This window comes from Mastigoproctus giganteus, chromosome 8 (assembly GCF_048544385.1).
Source record: "Mastigoproctus giganteus isolate SK-2022 chromosome 8, ASM4854438v1, whole genome shotgun sequence".
NCBI classification, from domain to species: Eukaryota; Metazoa; Arthropoda; class Arachnida; order Uropygi; family Thelyphonidae; genus Mastigoproctus; species Mastigoproctus giganteus.
In genome coordinates, this window is record NC_143582.1 from 58,833,543 (window position 1) to 58,851,653 (window position 18,111).

The following is an 18,111-nucleotide window of genomic DNA, read 5'->3' on the forward strand; positions in this document are numbered from 1 at the left end:
TTGAAGTGAAAGGAATCATACAGCAAATAATTTGCACAACTGAGATGAGCAGTGGTTGAACCAACCATAACTGGGATTCTGTCAGAAAAAGTACTTAAGGTTTGGCAGACTGTAAATGGAAATGGACAACATTGAGATTAGAACTGAGACCACATATATTTGGGAAATAAACGAGGAAGTGTTTGGGAAGTTTAGATCTTTTCATAGATAAATTTGTTTTATTAGTTTGACAATTTGTGTATTCAGTAATATGAAAATATGGGGGCGGGGGAACATGTATGAAGTAATGAAACTTTTGGATATGACATACACATAGCCATGAAAGAAAGACCCCATTGCAGAAGAGACCACACCAAATTGTGATCTGAGGTGCCTAGAGCAGTGGTCTCAAACTGGTGGCCCGCGGCCGCATCTGGCCCCCGAAGCAATTTTACAAGCCTCACAAATACATTTCAATTATGTAAATATGGTGCTTATATTCACTCTCATTTCGTTAAAAAAAAAATTTCGGCCCGTCAGCTGCTTTCAGGTCATGCATTCGGCCCGCATGCAATTTGAGTTTGAGACCACTGGCCTAGAGGACCACTCACCTCAGCCATGTACTTAGAAGGGTTGTTTGTGAGAAAAAGATCAAGCGTGTTAGCTACGTGGTTAGGCTCCTTGACATAATATGGCTTCAACAATGCCCTCCCCTACACAAGTACACACTACTCAGATCCCTCCAGTCACTATCTGACAGAGTAGAGGGCAGCAAGATTATATGCTAGCTGATTTGGAAGCCTCCTAGAGAGTTACCAATAGGTTCAGTATGGTGGACTATCTAGCAGCTGGCCTGTGAACACCGTTTTAGATGTAACCTCAAAATTTAGGAAGATTGGATCTTGCTATGACGTCCATAACCTCAAAAGACATCAATCGTACCTGCATAATAGGAGAGGGTTTTCCGGAGCTTTGCTCTGGAGACTGAACATGGGTTCCACCACTTCAAGCCTCCAATGAGCAAAGTGGTGGTATTGGACCAGTTAATGAGAGTCATCTTCCACCTAGCATTATCTGGTAACACAAAGGGGCAGCATTCCTCCCGTGGTGTGGGCACCACACCACGGGAGGAATGTTGCCCAAAATCCTTCGGGACTTTGCACATAATGGTTATACCCAGGGTTGCTAACAGTCCCACCATCGTGAAGATGGAAGCAGAGGATTTGGATGTCACAGACCGACCAACTTTGCCAAAATTAGATCCACTTGACTTGAGTGTTACCCAAATGTCAGTTCCATCAGTGTTTTAGACTTCCAGGTAGCAAGCACAGTGAGAGAATGTCTTGAACAGCCTCAAGGACCAGAATGAGATGTAATGTGAAATAATTTTATAAGAGAATTTGTTTCTTTTGGAGGATATAATTTACCACAGTGTGAGCGAAAGTGAGTGATGTCATGATTCAGTAATATAAGAATATTATAATGATGCAGATAATTGAAATAATTAAAACAAATTCAAGAAATTAAATATTTAGCCTTATAGTAATGGTGTTTCATACTTTAGTGGCGTTCCATGGCTCATTTATACTCTATCTTCCCCCATAGGCCTGATGACAGGCCTATAGGAGAAGTCCAAACTTGAAAGAAATCAAATTAGTGATTGCAGGTTACAACAGAATTGCATTACGAAACTACATTAATGAATTTTAATATAATTTTGGCACTAAGCTAAATTACTTTAAATTAAATTCTTTACAAAATTACAAAGAATATTTTACTAGAGATTGTTCACAAGGTATATAGAGAAGATTTGAATTTAAATTTGGAAAGCACAAGGACCACCTGGTGTTTTCCTTGTGCTTTCCAAATTTAAATTTAACTCTTCTCTATATTTGTATTTCAGAGAAAATAATGGAAACACTATTTAAAGAAATTATTATTATTATTATTAGCTATATGGTGCAAGGAAGCCTGAGGCTTATGCTGCACCAGCTAAAAAAAATTCCTGAATTACCCTAAAGAGAAGAATGATGATATCCAACTCAGGACCTTGGGTGTGCCAAGCCCATACTCACTAGATGTGAGCCCCATGCAGGACCACCTGGGCAGTCATGTAATTATACTGCAATCACAGCATGGATTTGTTAGGGGGGTAGTCTTTTCTAAACAATTTTATAGGGTACTATGATGCAGTAACTAAAGGAACTGGATGCAAAAAAAAAGCAGTGTGTGTACCCTCTATGCATGAAATATGTTTTATTTTATTGAAAACATCTATGGCGGCACTAGAGTAAAACCATTTAAATTTTTGAATGGTTTGATTGAAACTTACTTATGCCACTTAGAAGGTTGATGTTAATTAAAATCTTGAGAAGCAGATTTTATTAAAGTCTGCATTTTATTCTAGCATAATATTACTACTCGCTGCTTACTCTACCGAATCAACATTAGTGACTGAGTTGCCTTCATTTAGGAAGTGATGTCATTTTCATATCTTAGTATGAACTTACTCTACCAAATCAATTTTAATGACTGAGTTAGCATCATTAGTGCCATTTAGGAAGCGCCATCATTTGTGTCATTTAAAATCTAACAGCCACCTAATAGGAAGTGACTTCAATTGCATCATTTCCATTACCACAAGAAAATTTCATTACCAGTCGATTTTACTCTAGTGCCACCATAGATGTTTTCACATTAAAAATAATTTTGACGTCATACACTTGGATTTCAGGAAGCTTTTTGATACTGTTGTCCAAAAGACTGCCGTACAAACTGGAGCAATGTGGCATTAAGGACAAATTACTGCTATGGATAAAGCAACGGTTAAGTTGAAGAAGACAGAGAGTAGTTATCAATGTGTTCTTTGTGGACTAATGCTATTAGTGGAATTCCCCAAGGTTCAGTGCTGGGCCCATTGTTATTTTTAATATCTATCAATGATACTGATGAAGGTATATCAGACTTAATGTCTAAGTTTGCAGATGATACAAAGGTTGGCAGGAAGGTTAACCACAGTCATATGGGTGAGCTACTGCAACAAGATCTAGGAAAATTGGGTTGATAGGCTTAGAAAAATGGCAATTGAAGTTTAACATTGACAGATGCAAGGTACTGCATATGGGTAGCAATAATCCCAGAGTAATTTATCAACTGTGTGGTACTACACTCATGGTAGTGGGGAATGAAAAACGTCTGGGGGATAATTGTGTAGCAGACATGAAATTCTCTGAGTAATGCAGACATGCTGCCAGGGCATCTCACAGAGTTTTTGTCAATGATATGCAGAAACTTTGCTAGCAGGGATAAGGAGGTGATTATTCCTTTATATAAGGAATGGTTTAGCCACATCTTCAGTACTGTATACAAGTCTGAAGGCCTCACTTTAGGAATTATGTAGATTGCTGTAATGGGTGCAGAAAAGGGCAGCCAGATTGGTGAATGGAATAAAAGAGTGCTCTTACTCTAGAAAGACGTCAGTTCTGCAAATTGCGGTGTCTCGAGACTAGGCACCTGCTGGGAGATCTGATTGAGGTGTTTAAAGCCTTGAATGGATTGAGTAAGCTGAATGTTAATTGGCATTCTTCCACTTGCTGAGACTACATACATGAGGGGGCATAAATTGAAGTTGAATAAGGATGGTTGCAGGATAGATGTGTGGAAGTTTGCCTTCAGACAGCAGGTGGTTGATTGTTGGAACAGGCTTCCAGCTGTTGTGGAAATGGATGGGTTGAATGAATTCATGGAGAACTAGACAAAATACTTGCAGGGTATGAATGGGTGAGCTGCTTAGGGTGTTTTTTTTATTATTTTTTTTAATTAATTTTTTTTTTTTGGCTGATGTTGTATAACTTGCTTTCTTGCATCAATTGACATTACTACTATTATATTTCTTGTAGATGATTTATTGTAAAATATTCTTTGTAATTTTGTAAAGAATTTAAAGTAATTTATCTTAACTTAATGCTAATATTGTATTAAAATTTATTAATGTAACTTCATAATGCACTCCTGCATTAAAAGTTATGTTGTAACCACACAATTGCTAATTTGATTTATTTCATATTTTTACTTCCCCTATGCCTGATGATGGTGTTTGGTTGAGCCTCGAAACATCACCAAAGCATTAAGTTCAAATTGATGTGATTCACTTCAATAAACATTTAACTATCATATGGTGTAACAATGTTTCTAATTTCCTTTGTCAGTTAATTGCTGACCATCTGTCATCCACCCTTTCACACAATTTTTAGTTTTTTACTGAATTGAAAATAGTGATCAGTTAAACTTAATTAAAAATATTGAAAAAAATAAACAAGAAAAATTAATAATAATACAAGTTTTTATCATATTTTTTAGAATTTTCAAGATCACTCATCCCCTGGGTTAAAATAACCCCGGGGGCTCACATCTGGTGAGTATGGGCTTGGCACACCCAGGGTCCTCAGCTGGATATCATCATTCTTCTCTTTCTTGGCAATTCCCTTCTTCTTTTGACTCTCTCTCTCAGGGTAACTCGGGAATTTTTTTTTATCCTGGTGCAGCATAAGCCTCAGGCTTCCTTGCACCATATGGCTATTAATAATAATAATAAAACACAAATGCTTCTGTGGTGACTGGCAGATGAAATGTGAATGTATATGTATATATTTTAGCTGATTGCATTTAGCCAGTGCAACCAAAGCTCTGTGGCAAGATTAAGACACTTGTCATTTACTTCTCACAGATGCCATGTTGAAATGGGAGTTACCTAGAAGAGAAGAAAGAAAGAAAGATGCTTTTGCTCACCTGGCATTCATTAAACACCAAACAAAATTATAACCCCAGGGGCTCACATCTGGTGAGCATAGCATAGGTTTGGCACACTCAGGGTCCTGAGTTAGATATCATCATTCTTCTCTTTCTTGGTTGATTCCCCCCCCACTCAGAATTTTTTTAACTCAGAATTTTTTTTTTAGCTGTTGCAGCATAAGCCTCAGACTTCTTTGCACTATATGGTTAGTAATAATAATAATATTTTTATTAATATGCAATTAATATGTCAAAATGGATGCAGACAATACTATATAATGAGTTAGAGAATATTTGTGGAGAGAGGTGCTTGGGAGGATTTGATTTTATTTACAAATTTTAAAAAATAAGGAAATTGGTGAAATAATGAGCACTTCAACCTGTGGGGAGTGTAACTGCCTTTAATTTCTTAAAGAATTACTAATTATATGTAATAGATTCTGATTTAGTCAGCAGATAGCTGTTAGTAAACATCAGGTAAAGATTAATTTTAGCAGTTTAAAAAAACTTTTTAAATCAGTTAAATATTTAGTTAATTGATAAAATTTAATAGAATTAAACTTAAATAAATAGCTAGTCATGAATATTTACATTCCTGTAATGCCATCCTTATGACACCATCAGCCTCACATAGAAAGACAGTGGTGTATATTTGTTTTCTATACTGTACTTTCAAACTAAGAATTTTTTTGAATCAGAACTCAGTTTAAGGTCTCCTAGGGCCAATCATAGTTTGTACCCTGAAGGTGAGGCTATTCAGAGAGAGAGAGAGAGAGAGAGAGAGAGAGAGAGAGAGAGAGAGAGAGAGAGAGAGAGAGAGAGAGAGAATAAGGGGTTTGGTTGTTGTAGGTTAGGCAGGTGTTTGTCAGCTGATCTTTGTGAGCATGTTAATTCTCTGGGTGGGTATAAACATATCACATTTATGTTCTTAAATACGGCATAGCCCACAGTCTAATAACAAAATCGTATCCTGCATTTCACACCTGGTGCCAGGATCACCAATAGGATTTCAAGAACGCCACTGTTATAACCACTGAAAGGTACAGGAAGTGCAGATTATACAAAGAATCCTTATTGGCATAACCAACAGTATTAACCGGAACAAAGGAATGCAGATAGAGATTCTTTCCGCATCCCTCTGTTGATTGGAAAGATGATTGAAAGCAAAAATAAAAACCGTAATGATTATACCTTCAAAAAAAGAACTCCCATCCCCTGCCTAACATAATCTCGAACTCACCACACAGTTAAGTTGCTTACAAAGATTAATCACCAAAAAGATGTCTAATCCTACAACATCCAAACCTCTATTCGCTCCCTGAATATTCTTAGTTTGAATGTACAGGATAAAACTTATAATTAATTGCAAACTACTGTCTTGGTATCTGAGGCTAATGGTGTCATAAAGACAGCATTACAGGAATGTAAGTATTCATGGCTATCTACAGTAGGCTTTCAGAATAACGGCTTCCATTATCTAGAAAGTTTTACTTTTAATATATTTAATGCAGAAATAATGAGACTAAACGAGAAATAGAGATATTAAGAATGCAATTTTATTAACTGCACATAAAAAACATAAACATGTTGACAATCCAGTGTTATATTCTGCCATTAATATACTCCTGCTTACATTCCATTATATTTTCTTAACTACAGGGGATCCTCGTTATCCAAGGATAATTGGTTCCAGAAAATTCCACTTAAAATGAATCCACCTAAAATGGGGACCAAATTTTCATAATGTTTATTATATACTTGTACATAGTAAAAAATGGTTGAAGGAACTGAAAAATGAGAAAATTATTTTATTAGACATTTTTTATTATAATATGTTGCACAATGTAAGGTTAAGTAAAGTTTATTGAAATTACACTGTTTTTCAGTTGAACAAAATAAAGAATGAATCCAGAGTTCGTGGTTTTTTTTGTCGTATTTTTTCAAATAAAATTGTGTTGTAACATTTAGTTATGCCTTTGCTCTTTAACTTTTGTTGCACAATCATGAAGAAGATCATTCTCACAAAATATATTCAAGTGCTTGGTCAATTTTCTCTAGGGGAAAAAGCTTTAATTCTTTAATTTTCAAATCCTCATAACTGTGAGGACTCAGATACCAAGGACACCCTGTATATCAAGTTTAGTCTGCGTGGGTAGCACAGTGGCATCGCCACATCCTTCCCACACTGGGTGGAAAAGGCCCAGGTTTGAATCCCAAACTTTCCAGGTGACCCTAATGTAATAGCTTGGATTGTATCAAGTTTGTCACTAAGCTTTAATGTTGTTTTTCTTTTCTTCTCTGTATGAGGTTTAATATTAACTTTAGAAGTCATAGTGAGGGTAAAAAAGTGCAGTATAAAACTGTGATATCAGTACAGAATTCACTTTCAAAATGTGACGAACATAAACAAATACAGTAATCACGTAACTTGCCATGTTTTTTTTTTTTTTTTTCAACACTGCAAGACAACACTGCCTGTATGTAAACATCCAATCTCAATGTGCCATTAGCTCGAATCTTCTGTTATTTGGGGTGCCGTTATTTCGATAGTCTATTGTGTATACTTAAGTTTAATTTTATTAAATTTAATCTTATTAAATGATGTTTACTAATAGTTATCTGTTGACTAACTCAGGATCTATTACATATATAATCACTGAAGGCTAAATATTAACAAGTAAGAAATTTGTAATCAAATTAACCACTATGTAAATTAAGTTAACATAATTTACTAGTTATGCTTTACTGTCACTGAAGAGGTGGTACAAGAAGTACGAAACATCTGAGAATAATAGTTAATTCTTTAAGAAATTAAAGGTAGATTACATTTGATGCAGGTTGAAGTGTTTATTATTTCACCAATTACCATTTCTTGATATACCTGTGTACCATGCCGCTAAGAGAATTTAAAAAAAGTGGCATCTTTCCAGGTGCCATGCTAGCAGAGATCTGAAGATATTCTTGTCAAAGAATGTCATTCATTACTAGTTTCAAACTCTTCTGATCTAGGTGGTCACTTTATTATTAAAGAGGTATCTGACGTTTTGCTGCCAGTGAGACTTTTGGTCAGATCACAAGCCATGATATCTAACTTGCTGATTAGTTAAGCAGATTTTTGGTTTTCATTTAAAACTATAAAATTAGCTCTAAATTAAGTAATGAATTATGTAAAGAACTGAAGTTTTATTTTGGAGACAGAAGACAAAAAATTTGGTGCCACTGAAAAATATTTAACCTTTTGCTTCTAATATTGTCTGTCAGATATGAACTACAAGGAATTAATTTTTTGTTTAGCATTTAACAGATGCCCAGCAAGCAAATACACCAATTTTTCTTGTTCTCAAATCCCATAGGCACATGGCATCTGTGAGACACCAGCAAGTGCTACATCTAATATTACTGTACAGCTTCAATTTTGCAGAAAGTAAATGTGAATTGCTGACAGAAATACAAATTGTAGCACCTGCCAGATGCTACAGGACTGTCTGTATTTCAATTGGGGGATAACTGACCTTGAAATTTTTAAAAACACAATAAATTATTCTTTATTATTATTCATTTTTCTTTGTTTATTTTTGTTCTATATTTTATAATTGGGTTTAAAGCATAATTGAACACTATTTTCAATTCATTAAAAAAACTAAAAATATTTTTTTTATAATTAAAACAAAAAAAGTGACTCAGATGCCACGTGAGCATATTAGATCCATTTTGTTGCATGAATGCATCATTATGTCATATTTGGAAAGTGAATTTTTAAAAATGAATTCATAAAATGTGTGTGAATTACTACATTTAAGAAAAATAATGAAAAAATGAGGACTGATTTTTGCATTTCTCTAATGATCAAGGAAATAATGCATTGCATCTTGGCTGTTCAATCTCGTGATAGAAGAACAGTTGGAACACAATTTCAAATTGCTTAATTTTTTGAATCTTTTAATGATTACAGTGAAACAGTCATTGTAGGACTAAATATAATTGAAAATACAGGAAAAATTACATCACATTTTTATTGCCATTACACTAGAAATGATGAAAGCATTTCCAGATTTCTAGCATTAACTGAAAGTGAGCTTGTTTTTACTAATGCTATTAATTTTTTTACCAAAAAAAAAAAAAACAAGTGTCGTTAAGCAACATCTGCTGGTGCATTATTATTTTTATAAAAGTATTTTGAAACAATTATATTTTAATGAATTAAATGGTGTTATGCAATTCAGAATAACATTTTTTTCTGTATTGTTTTTCAAATATTACACAATAAGTAAGGAAAAAAATGGAAAAGCTGGAAAATCAGTAATTTCTGAGAATCCAGGAAAATGTCGAAAAAAAGTATTTCTGATTCCCAAGCATATTAAAAAAAAAAAAAAAATCTAGCAATCTCAACCACTAGTCGCTTGGTGTCTAACAGATGCCACTTTTTTTATTGTCTTTTTTATTTATTTATTTTGGGAATAAAATCATGTTTTTTTATGTCACTTTCTGCACCAGTTGTTTCCAAATGACACAGCATTTTCCGATTTTGTTTCAGTTTCCTAGAGGTTGGTTGTTCAATATCTAAAAGATATTACATGAGCAAATGTGTTTTTTTTTTTTGTATTCGTTAGTGTGTGTGTGCGCAAGCTCCACTCATCTAACAATAGTAATATACCTGCTGTGATGGGATGTTTTATAATTTGGGCTCTTTGTGCCCATTGTATATATTTTCAGTGCAGAGGGGAGGCTTTCCAGATAAAAAGATGAAAATTAATGGATAGATATACAGTACAGTAATGCAAATTAAATGAAAAAAAAAAAAAAAAACAAACATGTTTGCCACAAGAAATTTCAAACAACAAAATGTGAAGTAAATAATGTTTGAAATTAGTCCTAGTAGTTATTGCCACTGCGACTGGTAGGAATGTGGTATTGAGAAAGAAAGCAGTTGCTTCGAAAGCTATGGTGAAGTTTTATGTGTTGTCATATTTTATTTTATTATAATTATATAATAGTCCCAGTTGGAAGTTGGGGGTATTGTATAATATCCCACCACTTGCTGCTCTTTTGGAGAAATGAGAGCTATTTCACACAAGGCTGTTAGGCATTCTTTGGCAAAGGTAATAGGATTTCCTCATGAGCTATACCTGGGTTTTTCCAGGCCCCACAATATACAAATCAGCCTAAGAACACACACACACACACACACACACACTGAGTGCAGCCATAGGATATGTGAAGCTAATGCAGTCCCCGCAAGCCAGTGGTGATTCTAATAAATTTTAAACCTTTAAATTTTAACAAGTTACTAATTTCAGCATATTCAGTTGAACCCTTCTGCCAGCATCTTTCACAGAGATTATGTTTCTTATTCAGTTTGAAACAAATGCCACAACGGGTCCTAGTTTTGTTGTCTTAGTGCCTAGAATACAGAAAAACAACTTCCTCACTTAGGAAGATGAATTCCGAAATATCTTCTGGAATACTTTTCACATTTGCATAAAAGAAATTACTTTGCAGTTCTTGTTCCACAGTTCTTGTACCCTGGCTGATGTGATTTCAATAATATTGAGGCCTTGGTTATAAGTGCTATTGCTACCACACCATCATTGGCATAATATTAGCATTTGCATTTCCTGTGGCAGCACTTTGTCCTCTCCATCACATTACATATGATTTGGGACAAATGCTGATTGTGAAAAGTCTGGTGACATCATGCCAAAAATCAAACCATTTATCACATGTTTAACTGGTCAGTGGAAGCAAGTTTATTGAGCAAATTACTCAATATCAGTAGTCTTTCAAATTAGTTTGTTTCTGATCATGTGAGTGATGTACAGACAAAATTGATTGGGCTGAAAGACATTTACCAGGTGTTGGCCTGGTGAATATCCTTGAGCTGCCATATAACAGTGAGTATTTGCTTACAGTGTGATTCTAGCTATATAGCAAACTTTTTAAAATACATATAATTTTAATTTGGGCTGTATTCATTCTTTATTTGTATGTTTATTTTTGATTACTCTTTTAATTTTAGGACACCTTGGCAAATTTGGAAAGACAGATATATGCATTTGAAGGTAGTTATTTAGAAGACACCCAGCTTTATGGCAACATTATTAGAGGATGGGATAGGTACCTAGCCACTAATAAGTAAGTTCAGATAAAACTGTTTTTATTGTTTATTGCTTTTATTAAGTAAATTAAATGACTTTCACCTATTTAGGATGTACACAGGCACAGTCATGTTTATTGAAGGTTATGTATTCTAAGATAGAATATGAGGTAGAGGGGGAAAAAACTGATGAAAAATTTGCTTTCATAGTTGTATTCATTTATTTAGGCATAGCATTTGTTGGCTTGTGTTATTGTGTTAGTGTGCTATTTGTTGCTTTGTTAGCTAAAAAATAAATTAGGGCATTAAATGCTACAGTGGATGTTGTGATAATGAAAGTATAAAATTTATACACTTCACTATTTATTTATTTTATGTAATCTGCTGCTGTGTTGAAATATTCCCCCCCCCCCCCCATTGAACATGTAGATCCCTGTAATGAAAATTCTTTTCTTTATTCATAGAAATCCTCCCTCCAGTTGGTGACCATTAACTCATCATTAGGTGAACTACAAATCATAGTCACTTGAAGATTATTCTGACTTGAGTTCTTATATTTTTAATAAATGGGGAAACCATGGAGAAAACTTGAAAAAGCTAAACAAGCAGAATAGTATTAAGTGTAAATGAGCTAAATTGTATCACAGTTTAGCTCATTTACACACTCAACCCATTCAAGGCCCTGTTCACCTCAATCAGATCACCTCGCATGTGCCTAGTCTCCAGGCACTGCAATTTGCAGAACTTAAGCCTATCTTGGTAAGAGCACCCCTTTGTTCCCCTCACCAATCTTGTTGCCCTTCTTTGTACTCATTCTAGAAACTACATCTTTCCTAAAAGCCTCCAGACCTGTGCACAGTATTCAAGGTGTGGTCTGACCACTGCCTTATACAATGGGATAATCACCTCCTTGTGCCTTCTAGCAAAATTCCTATATATCATTGACAAGACTCCATGACTTGCTCTGGCAGCCCATCTGCACTGCTCAGTGTACTTCATATCTGACTGCACAATTACCCCCTGGTCTTTATCACTTTCCATTTCCCTGAGTGTAGTACCACACAGTTGGTACATTTCTCTTCAGATATGGTTACCCATATGCAGTACGTTGCATTAGTCAATGTTAAACTTTAGTTCCCACTTTTCAGCCCATTTGCCCAATTTATCTAGATCAATTTGCAGTAGCATGTTGTCTTTACTGTCATTAACAACCCTGCCAACCTTTGTATCATCTGCAAACTTGAACATTAAGCCTGATATACCCTCATCAATATCGTTGATGAATACACAAAACAACAATGGGCCCAGCACCGAACCCTGGGGAACTCTACTAATAACATTAGTCCACAACAGCAGTGTCCATTGATTACCATTCTCTGTTGTCTCCCACTCAACCATCCCTTTATCCATTTTAGCAACTTGTCCTTAATGCCATACCCCTCCAATTTGTACAGCAGTCTTCCATGTGTAACAATATCAAAAGCCTTCCTGAAATCCAAGTATATCATATCAAAATTATTTTTTGCATCCAGTTTCTTTGTGACCACATCATAGTATCCAATCAAATTGGTCAGACAAGACTTCCATTTAACACACCTATGCTGTGTCTTAACTACTACTACAGACTTGTCTAGATGATCCTGCAATACTTCTTTAACCAGTGACTCCATTATTTTCCCCAGAACACAAGTTAAACTAACATGTCTATAGTTACTTGTGTCCTTTTGAACCCCCTTTGTGAATTGGTGATACATTTGCACACCTCCAGTCCATGGGGACATCCCCTAAGTCTAATAAAGCTCTTATAATTATAGCTAAGGGTTTGCTTACTTCCTTTGCTGCCTCCTTTAATATAATTGGATAGATCCCATCCACCCTAGTGCCTGCCTTACATTTAACTTCAGCAATTTGTCCTCCACTTTCTCTCAGTTATTACAAAATCACTTAGCTCCCTGTTAGAGTTTGATAAGCTTCTGGCATTCCTCTCCTTGAATAACTCCTCATGTGTGAATGTAAATGCAAAATACTCATTCATTTATCAGCTACCTGAGCATGATCATCAATAGTCAAACCATCTATGTTGTGGACCAATCTGATTCATCCCTTTCCTTCTAGAGTTTACATAAGTAAAGAACTCTGTATTTTTCTTTGCATCCCTTGCTAAAGATTTCTCGTAATCTCCCTTTGCCTCTCCAACCTCCTTTGTGACTTGATTACTGACTAGCTTATATCTGCCATAGGCTTCTGTGTCACCTGATAATTTATATGCAGCCCATGCATTTTTCTTCTCTGCCACAAGCTTCATTAATTCATCTGATATCCATTTAGGCCTAAACCTTGAACAGTATTTCTTAGTTGGTATGAAAAGCCTACTAGCCTCCAAGATTAAGTCCCCGAAGGCTTCCCATTTAGAATTCAACATTGGTAACATCATCAATTGATCCCACTGTATAGAATTTAAAAACTGTATGAGACCACTGTAGTCACCTTTACAAAAGCAAACCCCTTCCCCCTGATGGTAGTTACATCTTCAAGTAAATCCCACCTCAGTACACTGTGATCACTGCCACCTAGTGGTTCCTTTATCTGCAGATTCTTAACGCATGAACAATCATTGCTGATAATTAGATCAAGAGTATTACTCCCTCTGATTGCCTCTCAAACATGTTGCTGTAGAAAACACTCATCCAATAAATCCACAAAAGTCTTGCTAGTGTGCGAGTGATCAAAACCCAAGTTACAGTCAATATCTGGAAAGTTAAATCCCCCATTATAAGACATTCTGATTTACTGGCCCACTCTATTTCTCTGCACAATTTCTCATTATACTCATCAGATTCATTAAGCCTATAACACACACCTACTCTTATTTTCCCTTTCCCAGTGCTTAAGTCACACCACACTGACTCAGCATTGCATTGTCCACCTAACACAGCCCATGTATTTACTTGTTTCACTGTGACTCCCAGCATGCCAGGAAATCCCCAGCAACTTACTTTCTAGGCTGCTGTTCATTCCAATAGAAGCAGTGCAAGAATCACCCCCCCCCTCAAGCCCAGAAGTTTTCCGACCCACCTAACACTGCCTTGATAGCATCAGCAAATATTCTTGCACCCTTTCTATTTAAGTGTACCCCATCCCTGTAGAAGCAGTCTCTCCAGTTAACCAGCACAGACCACTCTGAAAAAAATTCTACCCAATAGCCTTGCACAATCTCTCCAGGGATGAATTGATTGACAAGGCTCTCATCATATACTCCCTCCTATCATGTCTGGGCAGAATTGCAGAGACGTTCAAATTCAACCTTAACTCGTGACCTTTTTTAACAATGAACTGTACTTGCTAATTAAATCTGCAGATCTCTTACTCTTAAGATCCAACATGTGTACAACAATATCATATTTTATGCCTTTAAAAAATGATATCTGCTCTATGTCTTCATCAACTTTTGCCCCTGGCATACATACCCTGGTCCTGTTCAACGTTCCACCTATCCTTGTTGCATAATATATTCGTTGTCTCCCTGACAATAGAGTCACCAACAATAACTAGTTCCTGTGGGACCGGCGCATTCTGCCTTTGAGATTGCCTGTGTGTGTTGCCTGCTGCACAGGAGTGAGCTCTGGTATAGAGTTGGGCAGCTGAGAGCTTGATGGGCCCCTCATTAATTTCAGCATCTACCTTACACCTCAAACTCTCATAGATGCCCATCAGAACATTGAGTTGTCACCTAATTTCTTATCACTCTAGGCGCTTAGCACACACACGAAAACATCCTCCTTATCCAGATCATGTCCTGTTCCCGAAATGTCCACAAACATTTCACATTTCTTACATTTTTTGAGACTGTGATGCATTGGATAATCACATCTTCGTTTCTCCCCAGAGCCACAGCACTCCTGCTATTCTGTGATTTTTGTTTCACAGCTTCTCAATATCCCGATTTCAGGATATTGAGAACATAAAGAACAATGGCCACCAAACCTAATCTCATATCTTTGGATGCCTTTGCTGACTCTTTTCAAAGCTTTAATGGTGTAATGAGTGTATTCAGTCAGGTGGTGATTACTTTGAATAAAAATTAAACTATTTTTGAACTCCTTCACTTTGTTTTCTTTTTATTGCACTAGTCTAGGAACTTTATTGTCACACCTCATATATTAAGAACCTTTTATTCCACATGAATCAGAAAAAAACAAAACTTTTTTTTAGTGACATTTACATCATATAAAATCATTTTGATTGTTTAGTAGTAGTGATCTTTCAGTGAGGCATTCTTACTGAGTGCATCACTTAGGTGATGAGATTTGGAAAGGATCCCAAAATGCTAACAGATCACAATTTAGTGTCAGTATTGTGCTTGTAAATAATATTTATTATTATTATTTTTTTTTTTTTGTAATTCATGTGGTAATAGGTGTCTTAATAGACATGGTGTCCCCTCTGCTTTGTTATAAATTTAGGAGGTGGGTCTGATTCTCGGTGATTTTGAAGCATAGTATGTATGCAAATACACATTCATTGGTTCTCATCCCCTTAGGGGTACTTTGTATGAGGTCATATGAGCTGTGGTGTATCAATGCAGAATTGACACCAGAGAGGAACTACTTAAGCATATTTTTAGTGTTGCAAGGCATATTAATAAAACTTCAGTTCTTTGTAAGTTTAAAAATTTACTAACCAAATGAGCCAAATAACCAAGCTTGATAGTAGCTTATATTCAATAGTATTCAACAATTGCTGTAGGTTAAAATATAAAACTGTAAATATACAATGTAATAATTTTTCATTTTGTTCAGTGTAATGTACAATGTATTGTTAATCTTTTCCTAATAAGAATATTGAGAAAAAGATAACTTTACATTACAAGATTTTTTTGAGATTTTAAATTTTAAATCCAAAACAAGGGTTTAGGAAGAAAGTGAAATAGTATAAATATCATTATTACAGTTGACTATACCACAATAAACATATTTCATTTTATCACTATAATGTTTTATATATATATATAAAACATTAATATTCAGGCTGAAAAACAATAAAAAGGCACTTCTTACAAAAACAAGAGCTGCCTTATAGAATGATCAAGTTTTAGAATGGATAAAGTTCAGTATTGAATCTAGTGATTCTCTTATCAATGCACAGAAGATATGCAGCATGTACGTACACACACACACACACACACACACACGCACGCACGCGCACAGCCTTTCTATAATAAATAAGCTTTGAGAATGCTTTAGAGATTGGTAGGTATGAAATGCCCACCAACAAGGGGGAAGGAGTATCTTCCCTGGATTTTTTTTTTTTTTTTTCCTTCTTTAATAATGCCAAATGCACAAATTTAGGGCTATTTTCATATTAAAAAATACAGGTAGTATTGTGTGTCATTTATGCATTAGTAATTAAAAAAATTTTCTTTTTGCAAGTTTACAACTTTTGGAATAGCATTTCAGAATATAAAAATATTTTTGTATTACTGGTTATTAACCATGAGTCTTCCATGACAGTATAGTGGTTTTGCTGCTCCAAACCACACATTCGGAGAGGTCTTTCTTTGAGTCTTGTCATAGGCTGGAGGAATTTCTAAAGCCCTCTTCGATCAGGGCTGTAGTTAGCTGATCTCAAATTCATGGGCCAATTAGCACAGCATGCTAATTGGCCCATGAATACAGATATTCTTGTTTGGGTACAATACATGGTGGTGCAGTATCGTCTAAGTCATTGATGTGCCTAAAACTACAACAGTTAACCATGGATTGTAATATCCCGACCATATTAGTATACAAGGTGCAGCTAAAAAGAAACAAGAAATATTTTTTAAATCATTTATTGTTTTAAATACAACAATTTCAATGTTTATCTCCTCAACATACTCTCCAGCTGCACCTATACAGCACTCCATTCACAATTTCCAGGGTGGAAACAGCAGTGGAAATCCTTGGAAGATAAAACCATTACTTGCTGTGTTGTGTTCTTCTGAATGTCTGCTAAGTCCTCAAATCGTTTTCCTTTGAGGTGGATTTTAATTTTTGGGAACAGAAAAAAAAGTCACGTGGTCACGTGGGCCAGATCTGAAGGATAATGTGGGTGCTCCAACATTGTGATCTTGGTTTTCATTAAAAACTCTCTCGCTCTGACAGGAATGACACGGTACATTGTCATGATAAATTGGGCCATGTCTTTTGAATTTTTTCACAAAATCTAAAATCTCAATGTAGAGTGTCTGATTTGGCAGGACAAATTCATAATTTGTGAATGAACAAATTCATTCACAAATTCATAAAAACACCATGACAATCAAAGAAAATGACAAGCATGGACTTGATCTTCGGTCGAGACATTCTTGCTTTCTTTAAATGGGGAAATGAGGGAGTTTGCCACTGCATGCTTTGACACTTGGTTTGTGGATCATGCTGAAAGACCCAAATTTGTGCTGCAAACCTCCACGTTTCTGCTTCTGATCATCTGTCAGGACATGCATGCATTTCTCATGCTCAACTGCTCTGTCAAAATTCTTACTGTTTCTTTGTTAATGTGTAAATGTTCTGCGATTAATCGAATGTTCATCTGATGATCTTGCTGCATGATCTCTCGAATTTTTTCAGCATTCTCATCCGTCATTGAAGTTAGTAGTCTTCTTGTTGTCGTGGATGTCTTCCTGTCCCTCTCTGAACCATTTGTGCAATTTGTACACACATAGCTGACTCATAGTTTTATCACCATGCATTTTCTCTAACACCTCCATTTCTAAACCATTTTTACAGAGTTTCTAAAAATTTAATAACAATTCTTTGCTCTAAATTATGATTACTCGTTTTTCAACAAAGGGTTAAAACACTGATTCACTTAGGGACATAGTTCAATCAAAACTTAATCGATTGCAACAAATTCATTTGTAGAGAAAAAAAAAACAAGCTACACTGCCATATGAATGTTGTTGACATGTGCAGTAGTAAGGCATTGGTAAGCAATGATCCTTGTTGTTTAATTTTAGCCACACTCTGTAAATCCAGTTATCTGACATCCATGGGAATTGTGGAGATGAATAAGGCAAGTGCTCCAATGTTGTGACCTTGTTTTTTGTTAAAAACGTTTTCACTGTGACAGAGGAATGACACCACACATTATCATGATGCAAAAACCATTTGTCTGGTGGAATTGTGAGTGCCAGTTGCACGAGCTTACTCTTATAGTTGCCTATACTATACAGTGAAGTGCCGTGGTGTGAAGTTGAGCTTCTTAGA

The 18,111-nt window shown here is 35.6% G+C and overlaps 1 protein-coding gene across 3 annotated transcripts in view; it reads left to right on the forward strand.

The window, feature by feature from the left end:
- The window catches only part of Eaf6 (chromatin modification-related protein EAF6/MEAF6), a 425,780-nt gene that overhangs the window by 313,511 nt on the left and 94,158 nt on the right, over positions 1-18,111 (forward strand). For all 3 annotated transcript variants that reach the window (XM_090380123.1, XM_090380120.1, XM_090380121.1), the window contains one exon: positions 10,787-10,902. In XM_090380123.1, coding sequence (XP_090236249.1) covers positions 10,787-10,902 — 116 coding nt within the window. The remainder of the gene's footprint in view (positions 1-10,786; positions 10,903-18,111) is intronic.